We start from the raw sequence: 18,822 nt of genomic DNA on the forward strand, positions 1-18,822 counted from the left end.
TAGATTGAGTATATTAACATCTTTCAAGATTCATTATCTTTAATTCTCTTGTGTCAGTACGTGACACTCCGATCCCTCATATTCATTATTCCTCTTGTGTCGGTACGTGACACTCCGATCCCCTATATCTACGTGTCGGTTCGTGACACTCCGATCCCCTACATCATTCTGTAAATCATCAGGCCTTCTCTATACCAAGGCATCATCAATCCCATTACTTTAATTCATAAAGCCTTCTTCTATACCAAGGCATCATCATTAATAATGTATATTAAAGTTTCCTTTCAAGATTTGGGATTCAATATTTGCATCATGCTTATCTTATCACAATCACATAATCATATTCACGCAAACATACAATTAAGCTTATAGTAGGGTTTACAATACTACCAATACATATCATTCTCTATTAAGAGTTTACCATGAAAGCATGAAAACCATAACCTACCTCCACCGAAGAATTGAAATCAAGCAAGTTAATCCTCAAAGCTTGGTGTTTTCCTCCTCTTCTCGATCGTTTCTCTCTCTCCCTTCTTGTTCTTTCTATTTTCTTATTCAAACCATCTTTCTTTTACCCTAATTAGTATATAATTAAGAATAAAATATGGCAATAATACCCCACTAATTAACTTAGGGTTACCTCTTTTAACCCCCAAGAATTTCAGTTATTAATATAAACCCACGAACTTTATAATTAAGGCAAGAACTGTCAAAAACGTCCCTTAAAACTTAACCAGAAATCCGATTCTGCCTGGGATTTGCGCAACCTGTGACGGGCCGTCGTGCCTGTGACGGTCCGTCCTGCAGGTCGTCGCAGAGTTTAGAGACCCAATTTTTCCACCAAGGGTCTGTGACGGTTCGTCACACCTGTGACGGTCCGTCCTGCCATTTCGTCACAAAGTTCAGACAGTCGATTTTCAGTACCCAATTTCAGATTTCCTAAGTGTTTTGAAACGAGACTCTGCGACGGTCCGTCGTGCCCATGACGTTCCATCGTGGGGTCCGTCGCTTCTGCCAGTTTTTCTAGAATTGAAGTCTGTTGCTCAAAATGACTAAACGGGTCGTTACACATGAAAATTGGCTTATGTCAACAACTATGGTTATGAATTCTATGGCAAATTGTTTATGCCAATAGTAATCATATGCCAATAAAATGTCTAACAATACATTGTCTAAAAGTGATTTATATATATGGATATAATATTATGTTATATAAATAAAAGATTGGCTAATGGTTCATACATATTGAATTTAGATATGAACATATGTAGAAGTGGGACATTCCTACAATAATGGTTATGCAGTTTAATTTTCAAAGGTTGAGGCCAATACAAATTATATGTAAATCTTGTGTTGTTAGAGTATCAAATGATAATATAAGCACTTATAAACTAATTTAATGAACCAATAATCAATGGCATGCCACTCATTGAGACAACTCTCAACATTTTTCAAAAGAATGACATATAAACTCATGAAACTCATGAAGTGCACATCGTCCATGAATGATAATATGAATCTACTACACTAAAAGAAGTATGTAACGTGAGTTATAGCATAATTAAAGGGAATTAAAATAATCAAGTGACCATAATGGGGTGCTAAAGGAAGTAAGACAAGTCTCACTTATACCTAAGCTACTATCTTAAAAGAATACTCACGTATGAAGGTGTTAGAATTTTTGAGCAAGTCTCATTAATAACAAATGATTATATGCAAGTAAAAATCAATGTAAAGTAAGGATGTCCAGTTATTAATAGAGTAAGTAAATCTTAACCTAGAAGCAAGCCTCCATAATGCTTGGAGTCAATACTACAAGATAAAGAAGAAATACATTCATGTAAAAGGGTGAGTAATTATGAAAAGAAAATGTTCACATATTCATGAATGTGGTGAAGACATGATAAGAGGCTAATGTGAAAGATAAGAGCAATCTCAAATGATCCTAAGTAAATGTTATTAAAACGTATTCCTCTATGAGAGTGTATAACTAATGAACAAACCAGCCTCAATGTACACTCTAATGAATGTATTGAGATTAATGTATACTTAATACTAATATGAGATGAGAAATCATCTATTGAGCTATGATGTCCTAATACTAGAGGCTAGCTTCTATGATGTATGAGTTGAATGTAATGGAACTTTATCTTGAGAACCGATAGGCTAGCAAGAAGCGGTGATTCCTTCTTTCGAGAAGTGGGGAGGTTCACGTAACTCTAATTAGATGAGACTGTCCATCATGCTTGATATGGGTCTCCTTATATCTCCTAGTCGTCAAAACTATACTACCATTATAGGGTTCTGGCGGGGTTCAATGCACATGTACGCTAGCATGTTTTGGGTCACTTTGGCTGGTGATTCCGCCTCTTTTAAGTGTGGGGTAGACACTTGATTCATGATGCTCCCATGATATATGTCATTTAAGGTTTGAGTTCCTCAATGTATGAAAAATAATTAAATAAAAGATATCGAAGGTGTTTGTCCAAGACAATCAAGAGGTGTAATCAGATTCAACTAATGACATTAGGTCATTCTTTGTCATTTCACCTCATGATCCCAATGAGAGTCTTGAACTTCATCCTAAATATAGTTGGTGTTTACATCAGCGTACGAATGAAAGAAATGAATAATGTGAAGTACGAATGAACGAATGAACGAGACTCTGTGTTTGCTAAAGAAAGCCCTCTAGTTGAGGTCCCATATGTTGGGCCCTCACTTGAGATGTATTATGCTATATCAAACATTCAAAATTCTCATGTATATGAAATATATAATATATAAAATATGAAATTAATGAAATCAATGTCATGACACATAGGGAATTTCTTATGAAAGGTAAGGCAGGGAAATCATTCCTTAGTCCTTAGATTACTTACATCGATTTATTGTGGGTATGGGACTACAGTGAATTATTGAACTTGCAAGTAAAACATAGGAAAAAATGAGTTATTGACTACACAAGAAAAAGGGGAAAAAGACTGCAAAATAATCTAGAGGTACAAAGAGGACCTCTCGTCCTAAAAGGATCAAACTGAAATCTTTGCCCGAGGTAGTCTAAAATTATGTGGCTGATATTGATTTTTTGTAATCATATATAAAAGGATTTGTGTGATTTGAATGCATTAAAATACATCATATTCATACCACAGTTCACATCTAACGATTTAGGAAACTCTAATTACTAAGCTTTCTATAAATAGCATGTGGTTTAGGAAGATCTTTCTTTGATCATGCATAGATTTATGTGTATGTGTGAATACATGATACTTATTACAAGTGGTGTACTAACCCCCTACTATTTACTATTTTTATAGGTGCAGGTTAGGGGACAGGTTGACAACCCTTGTAGCGATTTGGACTTAAGCTTTTCTCCAAATCATTTGGTAGGTCCTCATGATTTCGAGGATGCTAAAGATTTAGTCTAGACATAGTTTTTGACATAGATAATGGATGTTTCGCTAGCGTTTCTGTTGCACATTCATTTCGAAGATTTGTAAAATGGCCTTGTTTTGCAAACTATTTATGATATATTCAACTGCAGTTTCGAATTGATTCTTATGTTAGATGGTTGTTCTCTTATCTTGAGCTTAGTAATATGATGTATCTGGTTAATAATTATATGATGTCTATGTGTACTTCATACATATAAAAACTTTTAAATTTTCCATATATTTTACTAGATGAATGTGTTGAATGCAAGATGAGGCTTGTCTGCGACCTCTGAGAGGTTAACGATGTCGGTTGCCATCCGGATTCCAGACTCTGAGTCTTAAGAAGAATAGAAAAGAACCGACATAGACCATTATAGCAAAGCATAGAATCCAGAGTTCCATCCTACTCCGATGACAGTGTTCCACTTGACAATGGTAGAAATCTAACAAATACCATGTAGGCACATGGTTAAGGAATACGAAGTGCATGCTTTGTACTTTAGTCTCATTCTCTAACTAGAACTACTTTCCCCACCATATTCACTTGATGCCAGCCTTTGTTCTCATAGAGTAATTTACATTAAATATTCATTTATATGGGTTCCATATCAGGTTAATAACCCAATAACAGTTACCCTACAAAAGAAAGATCCAATAGATCTTCTTTACAATGGCAACAAGAAGCTAATAATTGCTTTCCTAAGGTTTGATATGATGTCGTTCCAGCAAATCAACCTTAAGTCTATCATTTCTTTCATGAAGGACACCATTGCGACTTTCGACTTCAACGTTTATAACCTTATCAATAGGTTCAAGGTTTCACATGAAGGACCCTCTTAACATCATATAAGGTCACATCTCATTGTTTAACATCCTAAGTAAAGACATCACATATTCACTTTCATACATGCATCAAGTAAGGGACACAAGTCAACAAATACAAGACAAAACATATTTCACTTTCACACATATTACATGTCATTCTAGAAGAACATAGAAATAACTCTAATCATTTTTAAGTCATCTTATAAACTATCATATCATCATCAATTTGTCCATCATAGATCTCACATCGTCAAAAAGGATCAACAATGCATAAACCCTAAGCATATAAGCATATAGTCATAGTCTACATGATCTCCTAACATACATAGAAAGAACACACACTTTCAGATTACTTTATATATTGATAGAAATTCTCATAGTTCACATAAATAAAGTACACAAATCATCGTAATACTTCAATTAGTGTGGACAAGGCCATGATCATCGTATTATATAAAGTAACGCCCACAATGCCACAATAATTGTAAGTAAAGCACTTAGCACCACTACCATTAGTGGACTGTAACAATCAATCAATATACAATGCTTAAAAACCTATTATGCAAGAACCTATGCATAGACCATGAAATTTGACAATTCATCTTAGAAAACTTTAGGAAACATCTTTGAAAGTTGGGATCCTTTATAATTAGAGTTTCAAGGATCAACAACCATACCTCAATGAAGCTAATTATTCAATTTGATGAAGAATCTCCACTGAATTCTCCTATCCGATTCTTTCCTTCAGATTTAGCTCCAATGGAGTTCTGGATAATTTATAAAGGAATTTGGGTTTTGATTTTGAAGAATTAAATATTCTAAGTATTTTAGGCTTATCAACATAGTTTAAAGTATCCAAAAGACCCTTTAGGAACCTTCCTTTCTCTTAATTTGACGTGGATTGAATTTACAAGTTCACCCCTCAATTTAACAGTGAATGCACGCAGGGACAGTACTCAGAGATAGAGGACCATCGACAACCCGTCCTTTGACAAACGGACCGTCCTGCTTGTTTGTGGTCTAGGACTGAAGCTTGTATTTGTTATCTCCTCTCCCAAGACTAAGTGTTACACGATGATACACAACCAAAAGGCCGACGACTTACTCAGAGGGCGTCGATTGCTATCTGTTGGTGGGCTGTCTTGGGCAGTCTTGGACACTAACTTGGGTCCTTCCTTAATGAACCTTTTCATGGTCCTTGGCGATATTTTCCTGGAAGTTTCCAACCTGAACATTCTTCTATACAAGTTTAGTACGTTTAACATAAATTTAATCTAAAACGAACACTTAAAACATAATGAAACATGCATACACACATAAGGTCATTTCAAGGAAAATCTTTCAAACATCATGGAAGTTAGACCTCCAAACTTCACAAAACTTGACACACTGTATATATATACCATGATAACTCATTTAACGGCATTATAACCTCATGAAAAACACATAAACATATATGTGTACCCACATATAAGGCACATAGGTGAGTTAGTCGTCGAACATCTTAGGTGCCCCTTAACGTTTGACTTTGAATGCACCAAAAATCTTAGACACATCCTCAATACCATATTTTCGACCACTTGAGGAACTTAGACCATCATGACAACCATGTTACTCTCTAGTTGACCTATGTTATTTTGGTGAACTTACAAGGTTTATGTTCACGTTGACATTCACAATGACGTTCTCATGGACTTCAATATTTCACCAAATCTTATGTTTTTTAGGTTGACGTTCACATTTTGATTAACGTTTCTGTTGATGTTAAATTGACGTTCATTTTGACGTTTAAGTTGATGATTATTTACACTCTGATGTAAACATTGACGTTGAAGTTTATATTTATGTTAACTTTCACATTTATACGTTGACATTGCAATTGATATTTATGTGGATTTATATTGATGTTTATTTTTACTTTAACATTAATGTTGATGTTGATATTGACGTTGATGTTTACATTGATGTTGACGTTGAGGTTCATGTTGATGTTGAAGTTGATATTTACGTTGACACAGATGTTTAAATTTACGTTTACGTTCACATTTATGTTGACGTTAACATTGACGTTCACATAGACGTTCCAATTGATGTTGACGTTTTTATTGATGTTGACATTGAAGTTAAAATTGACATTGACGTTTATATTGATTTTCACATTAACTTTATGCTGACGTTCAAATTCACATTGATGTTCATTTTCACATTCACGTTAATGTTTACAATCATCTGACATTGATGTTGACATTGATGTTTACGTCGAAGTTAATGTTGATATTCATAATAAGTTGACATTTACATTGACCTTTATGCTTACATTGACAGTCATACAAATTTTGACGTACGTTCATGCTGAGGTTGACACTTACACGACCATTGTTATTGACGTTGACATTGATGTATACGTTCAAGTTGACATTGATGTTGACGTTGAGGTACACATTGATGTTCACCTTGACTTTGATGTTGATGTTGATGTTCACCTTTATGTAGATGTTGAGGTTCATATTTACATTGACGTTGAACTATATATTTAGGTTGACGTTGAAGTTCATGTTCACGTTCACATTGAGGTTCACATTAAGGTTGACATTCTCGATGACTCATACTTTTACGTTAACTTTTAGGTTGAAATTGACGTTGACTTTTATATTGACGTTAAAATTGACAATCACGTTCACATAGACATTCTTATTAACGTTCCCATAGACATTGACATTGTTGTAAACGTAGACGATCCCGTTGATGTTCACATTGACATTGACGTTCATGCTCATGTTGACATTCACATTAACGTTCACGTTGACATTGACTTTATCGATGACTCTTACATTCAGGTTGATGTTCATGTTTATGTTGATGTGGACATTGACGTTTACATTTATGTTCACGTTCATGTTTGTACGTTCATGTTGCCATTGATGGTCAAATAGATGTTCACACTTACGTTTACATAAAAGTTGTTGTTTACATTGACGTTACCATTGACTTTCACATTGATGTTTATGTTGACGTTCACCTTTACATTGACACTGACGTAGATTTTAATATTTACATTGATGTTAACTTTGACATTTTAATTGATGGTGACATTATTGTTGATGTCGACGTTGACATTTACGTTAACATTCACGTTGAGGTTGACGTGAACATTGACATTGATATTTATGTTGATGATCACTGTAACGTTTATGTTGACAGTGACATTCATATTGATGTTTATCTTAACGTTCACAGTGATATAGACGTTGATGTTCATGCATATGTTAATGTTTATATTTAAGTTGATGTTGATATTAATATAACTGTCGTCATTGATGTTGACGTGCAACTTGACATTGACGTTGATGTTGATGTTCACCTTGTAATTTAAGTTGAAATTCATGTTCACATTGACATTGACGTTCAGTTCACGTTGAAATTGATGTTAACATTCACGTTAACGATCACATTGACGCTCACATTGACTTTCACTTTAACGTTTATGTTGAAGTTCATGTTAACATTAACATTGACATTGACGTTCACATAGATGTAAACATAGGCGTTCACTTTCACATTAACATTGACTATCACATCGAGGATCATGTAGACGTTGATGTTCATGTTAACAATTACATTAACATTGACATTAATATTCTCACTAACTCTTACATTTATGCTAACTTGACGTTGATGTTGATGTTTACGTTTAAATTTTTATTCATGCTACGTAGACATTTATGTTTGACATTGATGTTGAGGTTATGGTGTAAATTTACATTTATGTTGAAGTTCACATTGATGTTTGTCATGAACGGAATCTAGACCCTAGATGAGACCGGCGTGGTTAGCCTCTAAGTGGTCGCAGACAAGCCTACATACGTCATTATTAATTCATCTAGGTTAATTTTGGCGTAAAATTTGAAAACTTTTGTTTCTTAACATGCTTACTAAACTTTCTACTACATACGTAATTGTTCACCATCAACTATCAAACATAAATCATCAAATGAAAGAAACAGTTTATTATAACGATGAAGATGTACTATCAAAAATGGCACCAATACAATGTCTGCACTAAAAGGGGTAAAGAAACACCAGTGGAACATACTCTACATGCTAAATCCTTCAAAAAAACCTAGAATGTAAATGGGCAAGCATCCTCGAAAGTGTGAGGGCCTACGAAGTACGACTTAATGCTCGACGTTCAGATAACTACACCGTTTATCCTATAGGTCTAGCGTCCACCTGTGCCTGCACCTAAAATTTTAGAGTTGTATAGGGTTTGAACACACTTGTACTAAGTATGGGTATACGCAAGCACACAACAAGGACATGCATGAGTAAGATTAGCTCTTCCTAACAACATGATTATAGAAGGTCAACTCACTGGACTTGCAAATTTGAGAGTAGGAACATGAGTGGGATTTCCAAATATGAATTAGGAGCGTTATTGAGCTTTCAAAATTTGGATTACGAAAGTTATGCCATTAGAGTAACATGCACCATCATACTTAACATTTTACACATAGTACACAACAATGTACACATAGAACATAACATAATTCCTATAACACATAACATTGTTCATATCATTCATTAGAATGCCACGAGACCTTGGAAAAATGTACTTGACATTATGACTTCCAAAAAATGAGGGATCAACATATGGGACCTCAACTAGGGAGTCTACTTTAGCAAACACAGAGTCTGCTTCATTTATTCATATGTAATTAATTTCATTTCATTCATGGGCCACTGTAAACGCCTGTTTTACCTAGGATGTGGTTTAACACTTTCATTCGGTTCATTTTGCAATGACAATAAATGAACTAATGTCATTAATTAAATCTATCTCACCTCTTGATTATCCTATCCTAACACCTATGGTATCATTCGTTTCATTATATGCATCATTTGAGGTTGGACTCATTCATTGATTGGGAACTTTAACATTAACCGACATAAATCATGTGATCATCATGAAATCTAGTGTCATGAAACCCCATACTAAAAAGAGCTTGAATCACCAGTGAAAGTTACTCAAAACATGCTAGTGTACATTGTATTCAACCACTTCAGATCCCTATAGTGGGTGTTTAGGTTCGAAGACTAGGAGATATCAAGAGACCCTTACCCGGGATGAGGAATAATCTCATCTCATGAGAGTTACTGAACCTTTATCCTTACTGAAAGAAGGCATCACCGCTCATAGCTAGTCTATCGGTGATCATTATAAACATCCATTACAGTCAACTCGTACCTCATGGAAGCTGACTTCTATGACGAGGACTTCATATCTTAATACATGATTTATCATCTCATCATTAGTAATAAGTGTGTTAATCTCAATACTTTTATTAGCTTTAAACTCCCATAAGTGAGTACGTTTTGGTAACATTTACTTAGGCGCATTTGAGATTGCTCTGATCTTTTACATTAGCCTCATATCATGTTGTCACCACATTCATCAACATTAGGACATCTGCTCTTCATAATTACTCACCCATTATTACTTAAATGTTCATTTCATCATATGCTTATGCACTTGTCTATTTGTGTGTTTCACACTCTTATTTAACCCTTTTAGAATTTCATCATTTCTTTACATAATAATCAATATATCATATACGAATGCACTTTGCCATTTAGTGTATTTTGTACTCGTACTTAAACTTTCAAGGGTTACATCATTCATTACATACATCTTAGATTCACTTATTTTTAAACGTATGCTAGACATATGGGTCTATATATACAATCCATGAGGCTTCATTCATAGTTCGTTTAAGTGATTAATATCTTCCTATGATTATATAGTACAAGACTTATGCATCTTGTGTGTATGACAAGGTCTCGATTTCGATCAAAGTAGGCAACGTTATTTTTGAAGATTTAATTCACGTATGACTTATGCATCTATATGTAATTTGGGCAAGGGAACACAATTTTGACCCTTAAACAAAACTTACATTTTATTCATTTATTGAATTTTTGTCCACATGACATTTCAGACCCTAGATCGAGCCCCTACATAAATGTTTCCTCTTTATTTTTCTCCTTTTAATTACCTCTTACTTGGACGAGGAATTGTGGGATCCAACCCCCACAACCCCTTTGAATTTTTTTTATCGATTTCTCTTTGTCTATTTCATGTTTGTTATGAGGTTGTGGGATCAAACGCCGAAAGCCTCTCATTATTTATCTTTTATTCACCTGCTTATATCTGCCTAAGAGGTCGTGGGTTCGCTTACCACATGCCTCCCCGTTTATTTTTCATTTATTCACCTCCTTAGTCTACCTAAGAGGTTGTGGTTTCGATTCCCACATGCCTTTCCCTTTAGTTTTCTTTTATTCTCCTCCTTAATCTGCCTAAGAGGTTGTAGGTTCAATTACCATAGGCCTCCCCCTTTATTTTTCTTTTATTCTTCTCCTTAAATCTTATTGAGAGGTGGTGGCTTCGAACCCCACTACTCTCATTTCTTACTTTTTTTCATTTAAGTTACATTTTCCAGCCAATACCATGGTTCGAATCCCCTTCACTACATTTCTTTTTACTTCTATTTTTTCATGGTTTTTAACATGGTGAGGTCACGAGTTCAATCCTGCATGACTTGACTTGTTTCAAATCATTTTTTTTCAACATTTTGAACCCTCTTTGCTTAGAGAAATTCATCTCTAGAAGCTTGAAATTTCTTTTAATTTTCAACATCCTTTCTTCAACTTACACCGTAGTTCTTAGGGGAATCTCCTAGTTCATTTAGAACATTTTATGTGCGTTTTCAAGTATTCCTTTAGAAAAGACATTATCCCTCAAATAAGCTACATTTCAACTCATATGAACATCACATTTACATAAACATCTGTATATGAAATATAATGTAGTATCATGCCATTTCGTGTCCTAAAGAGTGAAAAGTAGTCACGGCAACACGCACAAACACACGTAGTTACATTTTTGGAAACATCAATATCAGTCATATAATTCCAAACATACTTATAAACACCCAATCTTCACGATAATAAGTTTCATCCAAAATTTTCTACCAGCAAACATAATAAACCTATGATTCAATGGAGCTAGTGACAGGGACATGCAACGGGGAACAATCCTAGCTTTTGGAATAGATATCTCTGAACCATAGGGGGTCTCTTGGGAAAGGTTTCAAGATATAAAAGAAACCATACCTTTTTGACGTTCTAACCTCGACTTTTTTCCAAAATAACTCCTCGAAACACACGTCCAACACCAAAAATTCGACACCAACCTCAATGAATAAACTTCTCTTTTGTCCTACATGATTGTTGACATTTGTTTTTCTTATATTTTCGTGTAAGTTCTTCAAGTGTGAAGAAATTAAGTTTACCTACTGTTTATGGAGTTATTTTGGCAGATAAAACGTAAAAGAGAGTGATAGAGACGCGAGAGAGATAGATGAGCTTGGGAGAATAGAGTTTTCTTAGGCTTAGGAGTCTAGTTTAGGACGTAGTAAAATAAAATTTTATTTAATTATTAAAAATCTGATTTCCATTTATTTAAAATAACATAACAACTAATAAATATAAATTAATTACACTAATTTACCAACATAAATTAAAAACAATTTAATTCATTGCTTCCACCTAGGTTCGATTCGGGTGGAGCACCACTTCACTTTAACAGCCTAATTTCGACCCTCTATCCCAAAAATACACCTCCACCTTATTAATTAAATAGTTAATTATATAGTTAGGGTAATTGAAATACTAAACTTAGACTGTAAAAATACCATTTTACCCCTAGACTCTCCAAACCTAAGAATTTCTCTTTTTAGGTCTTGTAAAGACTCTTTTGAGTAAATCTTCGTATTCGAGAGCCATACATTGTTGGAACCAACCTTCCATAGATAAAAAAAACTTGGCAAGTTAGTTGTCTATGATGTATCATGGGTTCCGAGTTCTGGTTCTATGCGCATAAAATCATGTGAAACCGTTCTAATCATTGCCATTCTAGACACATTAAACATTACTAAGCATATCAATTTTTAGGTTGTTATAATATCTACGTTGATGCTTACATTTACATTTATGTTGATCTTGATGGTCCCATTGATGTTAATTTTAAAGTTCACATTGTCATTCACGTAGGTGTTCACATTGACTTAGATATTAACGTCGACATCAACCTACACATAGATATTCACCTTGATGTTGATTTCCACTTATGCATAGACGTTTACCTTGACATTGATATTGACGTAAATGTTAACGTTCATCTTTATGTGTACGTTGATGTTGACATTCATACTTACTTTCACATAGACATTGATGTTGATGTTAACGTTGATTATCACATTGATGTTCACGTAGACATTGACATTGATGGTCACATTGTCATTTACATTGACGTTAACATTCTCGCTGACTCTTACAAATATGTTGACATTCACATTTATAGTGATGTTCACGTTCACATTGATGTTGACATTCCCATTCACGTTGATGTTGAAAGTTATAGTAGATTTTCATAATCATTTTACATTGACATTCACACAAATGTTGAGGTTTATGTTCATGCTGATGTTGACATTGACACTATCATTTTTGTTGACATTGACGTTGATGTCTAGTGGAAGATGACATTAACGTTCACGTTAACCTTGACTTTGATATTGATATATATGTTCACCTTGATATTGATGTTGACATCAATATTTACGTTAACGTTGACATTCATGTTGAGGTTGACATTGACATTCACGTTCACGTTCATATTGTCGTTGATATTAGCGTTGACATTGAAATTCACGTTTACGTTGACATTTACATTGACTTTCAAATTAATAAAGACATTCTCATTGAATTTTACGTTTACGTTAAAATTGATATTTATGTTAACATTAACATTAACGTTCACGTTCATGTTGACGTGCATGTTGACATTGAAATTTTTATTGACGTTCATGTAGACGTTGATGTCTATGTCGACCTTAACATTGACAATAACGTTGATGTTCTTATTAAGATTGATGTTCATGTTCATGTTCACATTAACATACACGTTGACATTGACATTCTCACTCTTACATTTAGGTTGACGTTTACGTTTACGTTGATATTTATATTGACGTTTATGTTGATGTTGACATTGATGTTTACGTTTGTATTCACAATCACGATTATACATTGGTTTTTCCATTGATGATCGCGTGGATGTTCACATTTACATTGACAGTGACGTTGAGGTTTACGTTCCCGTTGAGGTTTACTTTTATGTTTACGTTCACGTTGACTTTTACATTGACGTTCACGTTGATGCATACGTTAACATTTATATTGACATTCACATTTATATTAACGTTGATGTTAATGTTCACATTCAAGTTGACAATAATGTTGATGTTCAAGTCGACAATGATGTTAATGTTTAAGCTAACGTTAACGTTAACATTGAAATTGATGTCAATGTTCACATTGACATTAACGTGAATGTTGACATTGAAGATTATGTTGATGTTCTCATTGACGTGTATGTTGACGTTGACACTCACATTGACGGTGATGTTAAAATTCACATTGAGAGTGACTGTAAAGCCTAAAATAAACTAAGTTGAAATAGATCTTTGTGATTATTTCTTTAAAAATTTAAGTTAAAATAAATTTTATTATTGTTCTTAGGCGGTGCATGAATTTTTGATGTCAAAAGTCCAAGAACGTCAATGACGCTCGGAAGATGTACCTTAGATAGTGCTTGTGTCTCTTGATGTGTTTGAGTGAGTTTTACGTGTTCGTTTGCTTGAAATTGGTGCACGATGTTCCTAAGACTTGGATGGATATTTTTAGTGGTTTCATGTCCAGATACAACCCAGTGTAGGACCCACAAGGGGCCATAGAGAAGGGCAGAAGACTGGACCTAGAGTTCTGGGGCAATTTTGACCAACGAGACCAAACAATGGCTATTAGGTGAACCAGCGGCCCGTCGTCTTTGTCCGGTTATTGTACCTGGAAGGTCGGTTGTCCAGGATCCAAATGGAGCCAAGTATCATACCACGAGAGACACTAATGGACCGTTGATGGACAGACGGTCCGTTGGTTAGCAACCGTCTATTGAAACCTGTGAAAAAACTGCCTTTACCTGTGAAGTCTTGCGGTTTTTGGTAAATTCACCCCAAGTCTTTTATGAATCTAAGAATTTTTTAGAGTTTATTAGGTATATTGAAGTGTTTCACACACCAAGACCTAATTTTAGAGTCCATTTATCAAAATAAAAAACCCCTTCCCTTACGAATTCTCTCTCAAGTCTCTTTGGAAGGTAGACATTAAGAAAAACTAGGAGTCCTGTTGGTCGGCGTTTCTTCATAAAAAATTATTGGGGTTTCTCTTATCTAATTTATTCTATCTATCCTTTAATCCTCTTCCATTTAAGGAGCCCCTTTCTAAAAGATTTCAAAAAGAGTTTCCAACCCTAGATTCCTCAATCTTCAACTTTTAATATGGGTCTTGATGAAAAGGTTTCTAATAATTTCAAAATAATGATTCTAAGGTTAGTTTGTTATTTTAATTCTAAAACTTCAATGAAATCATGATAAAATGTTTCACCAAATTTTTGCTTAAGAAATAGGTTAAATGAGCATGAATTTGTAGTCTTTCACTTTTCATTTCTTATGGTTAACATTGTTGTTTAGATCCAATCCAAAGGGATTTATTATGATGATATATTGTGTAAAATGTCATAGGTGATGAAAGCTTGTATTAAAGGGTAAGTTGGTTATGTTGTTTAGATTTAATTTCAAAATGCTCTTCAATGGAATGGTCCACCTTCTTGGTGGAGGTTTTTACATTAATTGTATGAATGTGAAGTTACTTGTTTATTGTGAATGAGTCCATGAAGTCTTGTTATTTTATGTAATATTATAATAATTTTATTCTTGTTAAATGTGCCTTATGAAGCTATTATGTGAAGTAGGCTAGAGTTTATGCTTAATTGAAGTTATTCTTCATTATTGTTTTATGAAGCTTGTTTAGAAGTTTAATGTAAATGAAGTGATGTTTTTTATGAAAGGTGTGCTCACATGTACACACACCTAGACTAGAATAAATGGATGAAGCTAAGGTGAGCAAATAAAGGAGTTTTGAGGTTGACACTCTTTGTGAGTTGAGATGAAGTTTTAGTATCAACCTCACTACGTCCTAAGAGCATTATAAGATACATCAGAGGATGAATGTTTTTTGTGAGTTGAGATCAGGTGTCCATTACTTATCCTTAACCTATAGTATGTAATGTTTAGAATCTGTGGGGGTTATGTCTGGCGCCGAGAGAATATGAAAAAGAGGTGTCTCTTCATAAGTTTATATGTTGTATTCCAATGTATCTCTTGTCATAAGTACTATTCGTTAGTAGAGAATGAGTTAGCTAGTAAAAAACTCCATATCCGTTAACTATGCGCCTGCTTAAGTGTAGCTATTAGGAAAGCCATAAAAAAGCCAAGAGAATGACCTTACTCTAGGCAAGTGAGGACCCTCATCTGATAGAGGTTAATATCCACATTTTAAGTCTATATTTCATGGTCTATATTCATTAATCTAAGTCCTTTTAAAGTATTTAATGAACTAAGTATCCTAGAAGAACGTAATACTGAGGGTAGGTGGTGGTATGAGACGCTATTTGTCCATAGAACAAGCTAGGACCTTCCGAAAGGAGAGTCTTGGTGACAACTCTTTTAAAATAGATTACTACTTATGGTAGGTGGTGGAAAGATATCCCAAGACGCGGACTAGGAACTTAGGACCACATGTGATCCCAAGCTAACAATGCTGGAATAAACAGGAGCATACTAAATATAATAAACTGAATGTGGAAGATAATTCATAATTTAAAACTGAAAAGATGGGGAATACCCATATTCTATGACAGAGATAATAGAAAACAATGATCTTATTACAAAGAAAATATTATATGAATACTAATCTCAAACTAACTATGTCCTCAGAGATTAAGGACTCATCACTGAATCTCCTGAACTGGAGATAAAAAATTGACCTAAGAGTGATCTAAATGCTGAGAACCTGAAACTACATCACGGGAAGATGTAGCGCACGTATTCATCAGTACTTGAAGGTACAGACCATGTATGATAGAAAAAAGATTAAATAAAAGATAAACGTACAAGCACAAAAGCAAGTATTATAATCATAAAATGATATACTATTTTTATGAGTTAACTTAATGCAATGACCAATTTATAGCACGCTCAAACTGAATATACTTATCAATGGTTAATGTAAGATATGAGTATGTTATGGGTGCTACTAATAACCGATAGTAAAATCACATGAGCTGAATTTGGAGTCCGATGTATACGCCCCATTGAGAGGAACCAATATACCCTGCCAGAGCTAAAAAGGCATGTTGGCATGATCACTAAATTAATGTCCACGTAGGGGACTTACAACCTACTTGGCTAGTAGTTTTTGAACTATTTGATTGTGCTAAACACTACTCGAACTCGGTATTATGCTAGTCCCATCAATTTATTTAGTTTACTTATTATGTCTAAATTTATGTAAATACTGGGTAACTCAAAACTAAAGATGCAAACTTAGAATGGAACATTTAATCTAATAATGATGCATTATTAACCGAGGCATGTATAACTAAATAAATGACATATCTGACACATTATTTGTATTTTATGAACTAAAGAACTACAAATCTATGTTTTTGAAATTCATGTGATCAACTTAATAATAACTTCAGAATATGATTTGGAACTTATATTTAATAAATTCATGACCTTCTATTGAGATTCTAGAAACCCTACGTTTAATTGGAACTATTTGATTGTGCTAAACACTACTCCAACTCTGTATTATGCAACTCCCATCGATTTATTTAGTTAACTTATTATATCTGAATTTATGTAAATACTGGAGCGACGGACAGAGACTACAGACCATAGTCTGACCTACGGACCGTATGTCCATCCGTTGTTCAACAATTGATAAAAAAAATTTAGGTTGAATGTTTTGAGGTTTATGATTAAAACGACAGATGTGCAGGACGGGCCGTGTGTCAGTCTATTGTCCGTTGATAGAAGCCGTCGACTATAGCTGCAGATTTTTTTGAAAAGTTATTTTTTTGCCAATTTTGGATAGACGCATTACATTATCTCCCCTTTGGGAACAATTTTCTTTGAATGAGGACACAACCAGCAGAAATAGAGGGAGAGAGATGCTAATAATTTTGCTAAAAACTAAGAACTAACTTTCTTATTGAATTTAGTTTCGAGAACATGCAAACACACTGAAAATGCAAGTACTAACGAGGGAACATGATTCTATGACTGAATCCATGCATGAATGACATGAAAACCGAAGAGGACCTATTACCTAAGGCTGAAGTGACTCAGATGGAAAGAGGTGAGGATACTTGGTTTTCATGGATGCTTCTACTTCCCAAGTAGCTTCCTCTACGGACATACTCCTCCACTAAACCCTGACTGAAGAAACTTCTTTATGTTTCAACCTTTTTACCTGACAGCCAAGAATCTCAACTGGTACATTCTCATAAGAAAGACTATCTTTCAAGGCCACAATCTCTAATGGCCCTACAGAGGCTTGATCACCCACACACTACATCAGAAGGAAGATGTGGAAGACCGGATGCACTGCTTCTAATTCTACTGGCAAATCTAACTCATATATAACCTTGAAAACCCTTTTCAATATCTTGTAAAAGGCTCATATCTTGGACTAAACTTCCCTTTCTTTCCAAATATTATTACCCCTTCATAGGTGACACATTCGAGAAAACCCAATCATCAATTTGCAACTCTAGTTTCTTCTTCTAACATCTGCATAAGATTTTTGACAACTTTGGGTTGTCTTAAGTATATATATAATGAGTTTCACTTTTTTATACAATAAAGGATGGAATATGTCCTTATTAAATTTGTTTCATCAACTTAAAACCAACCAATAGGAAATTTACATCTATGCCATACAAACCTTCATAAGGGACCATAGGAATGCTGGAATTGTAGTTTTGGTTGTAGGAAAGATCAATAAGAGTAAGGTGATCATCCAAAATAACCTTGAAATATATCACACATGCTCTCAAAATATACTCTAGGGTATGAATAGTACGCTTTGCATGTCTATCCATCTGTGGATGAAATGTTGTGCTAAGGTTAACTTGAGTTACCAAACCCTTCTTAAATGTCTTCAAAAAATTAAAGGTAAACATAGGACCTCTATCTGAAATGATAAAAAAAGGAACCTCATGCAACCTCACAAACTCTTAAATGTAAATCTTGGCATAGTTTTCAACAAAATGTGTATCCTTTACTGCAAAAAAAATCTTGAAGACTTACTCATCCTATCAACTATTACCCATATTGAGTCATGTTGTCTGCAAGTACAAGGTAACACTGTGAAGAAATCTATATTGATCACATCCCACTTCCAAGTAGGAATATAGATCTCTTGAGTCATACCTCCTAGTTTCTGATGTTCTACCTTGACATGCTTGCAATTAGGGCACTTACTCACATAGTCTTTTATAGCCCTCTTCATAACAATTCGACCAATAGACTTCTTGCAG

The 18,822-nt window shown here is 34.4% G+C and overlaps 1 protein-coding gene across 1 annotated transcript in view; it reads left to right on the forward strand.

Moving 5' to 3' along the window:
* Positions 1-13,819, forward strand: part of LOC109119726 (uncharacterized) — a 30,332-nt gene extending 16,513 nt beyond the window's left edge. Inside the window, exons 2-8 of the mRNA XM_069295875.1 lie at positions 6,585-6,760; positions 6,887-7,160; positions 7,301-7,495; positions 12,453-12,731; positions 12,851-13,263; positions 13,314-13,383; positions 13,653-13,819. Coding sequence (XP_069151976.1) covers positions 6,585-6,760; positions 6,887-7,160; positions 7,301-7,495; positions 12,453-12,731; positions 12,851-13,263; positions 13,314-13,383; positions 13,653-13,819 — 1,574 coding nt within the window. The remainder of the gene's footprint in view (positions 1-6,584; positions 6,761-6,886; positions 7,161-7,300; positions 7,496-12,452; positions 12,732-12,850; positions 13,264-13,313; positions 13,384-13,652) is intronic.
* The last annotated feature ends 5,003 nt before the right edge of the window (positions 13,820-18,822 follow it).

Source organism: Solanum lycopersicum, chromosome 3 (assembly GCF_036512215.1).
Source record: "Solanum lycopersicum chromosome 3, SLM_r2.1".
NCBI lineage: Eukaryota > Viridiplantae > Streptophyta > Magnoliopsida > Solanales > Solanaceae > Solanum > Solanum lycopersicum.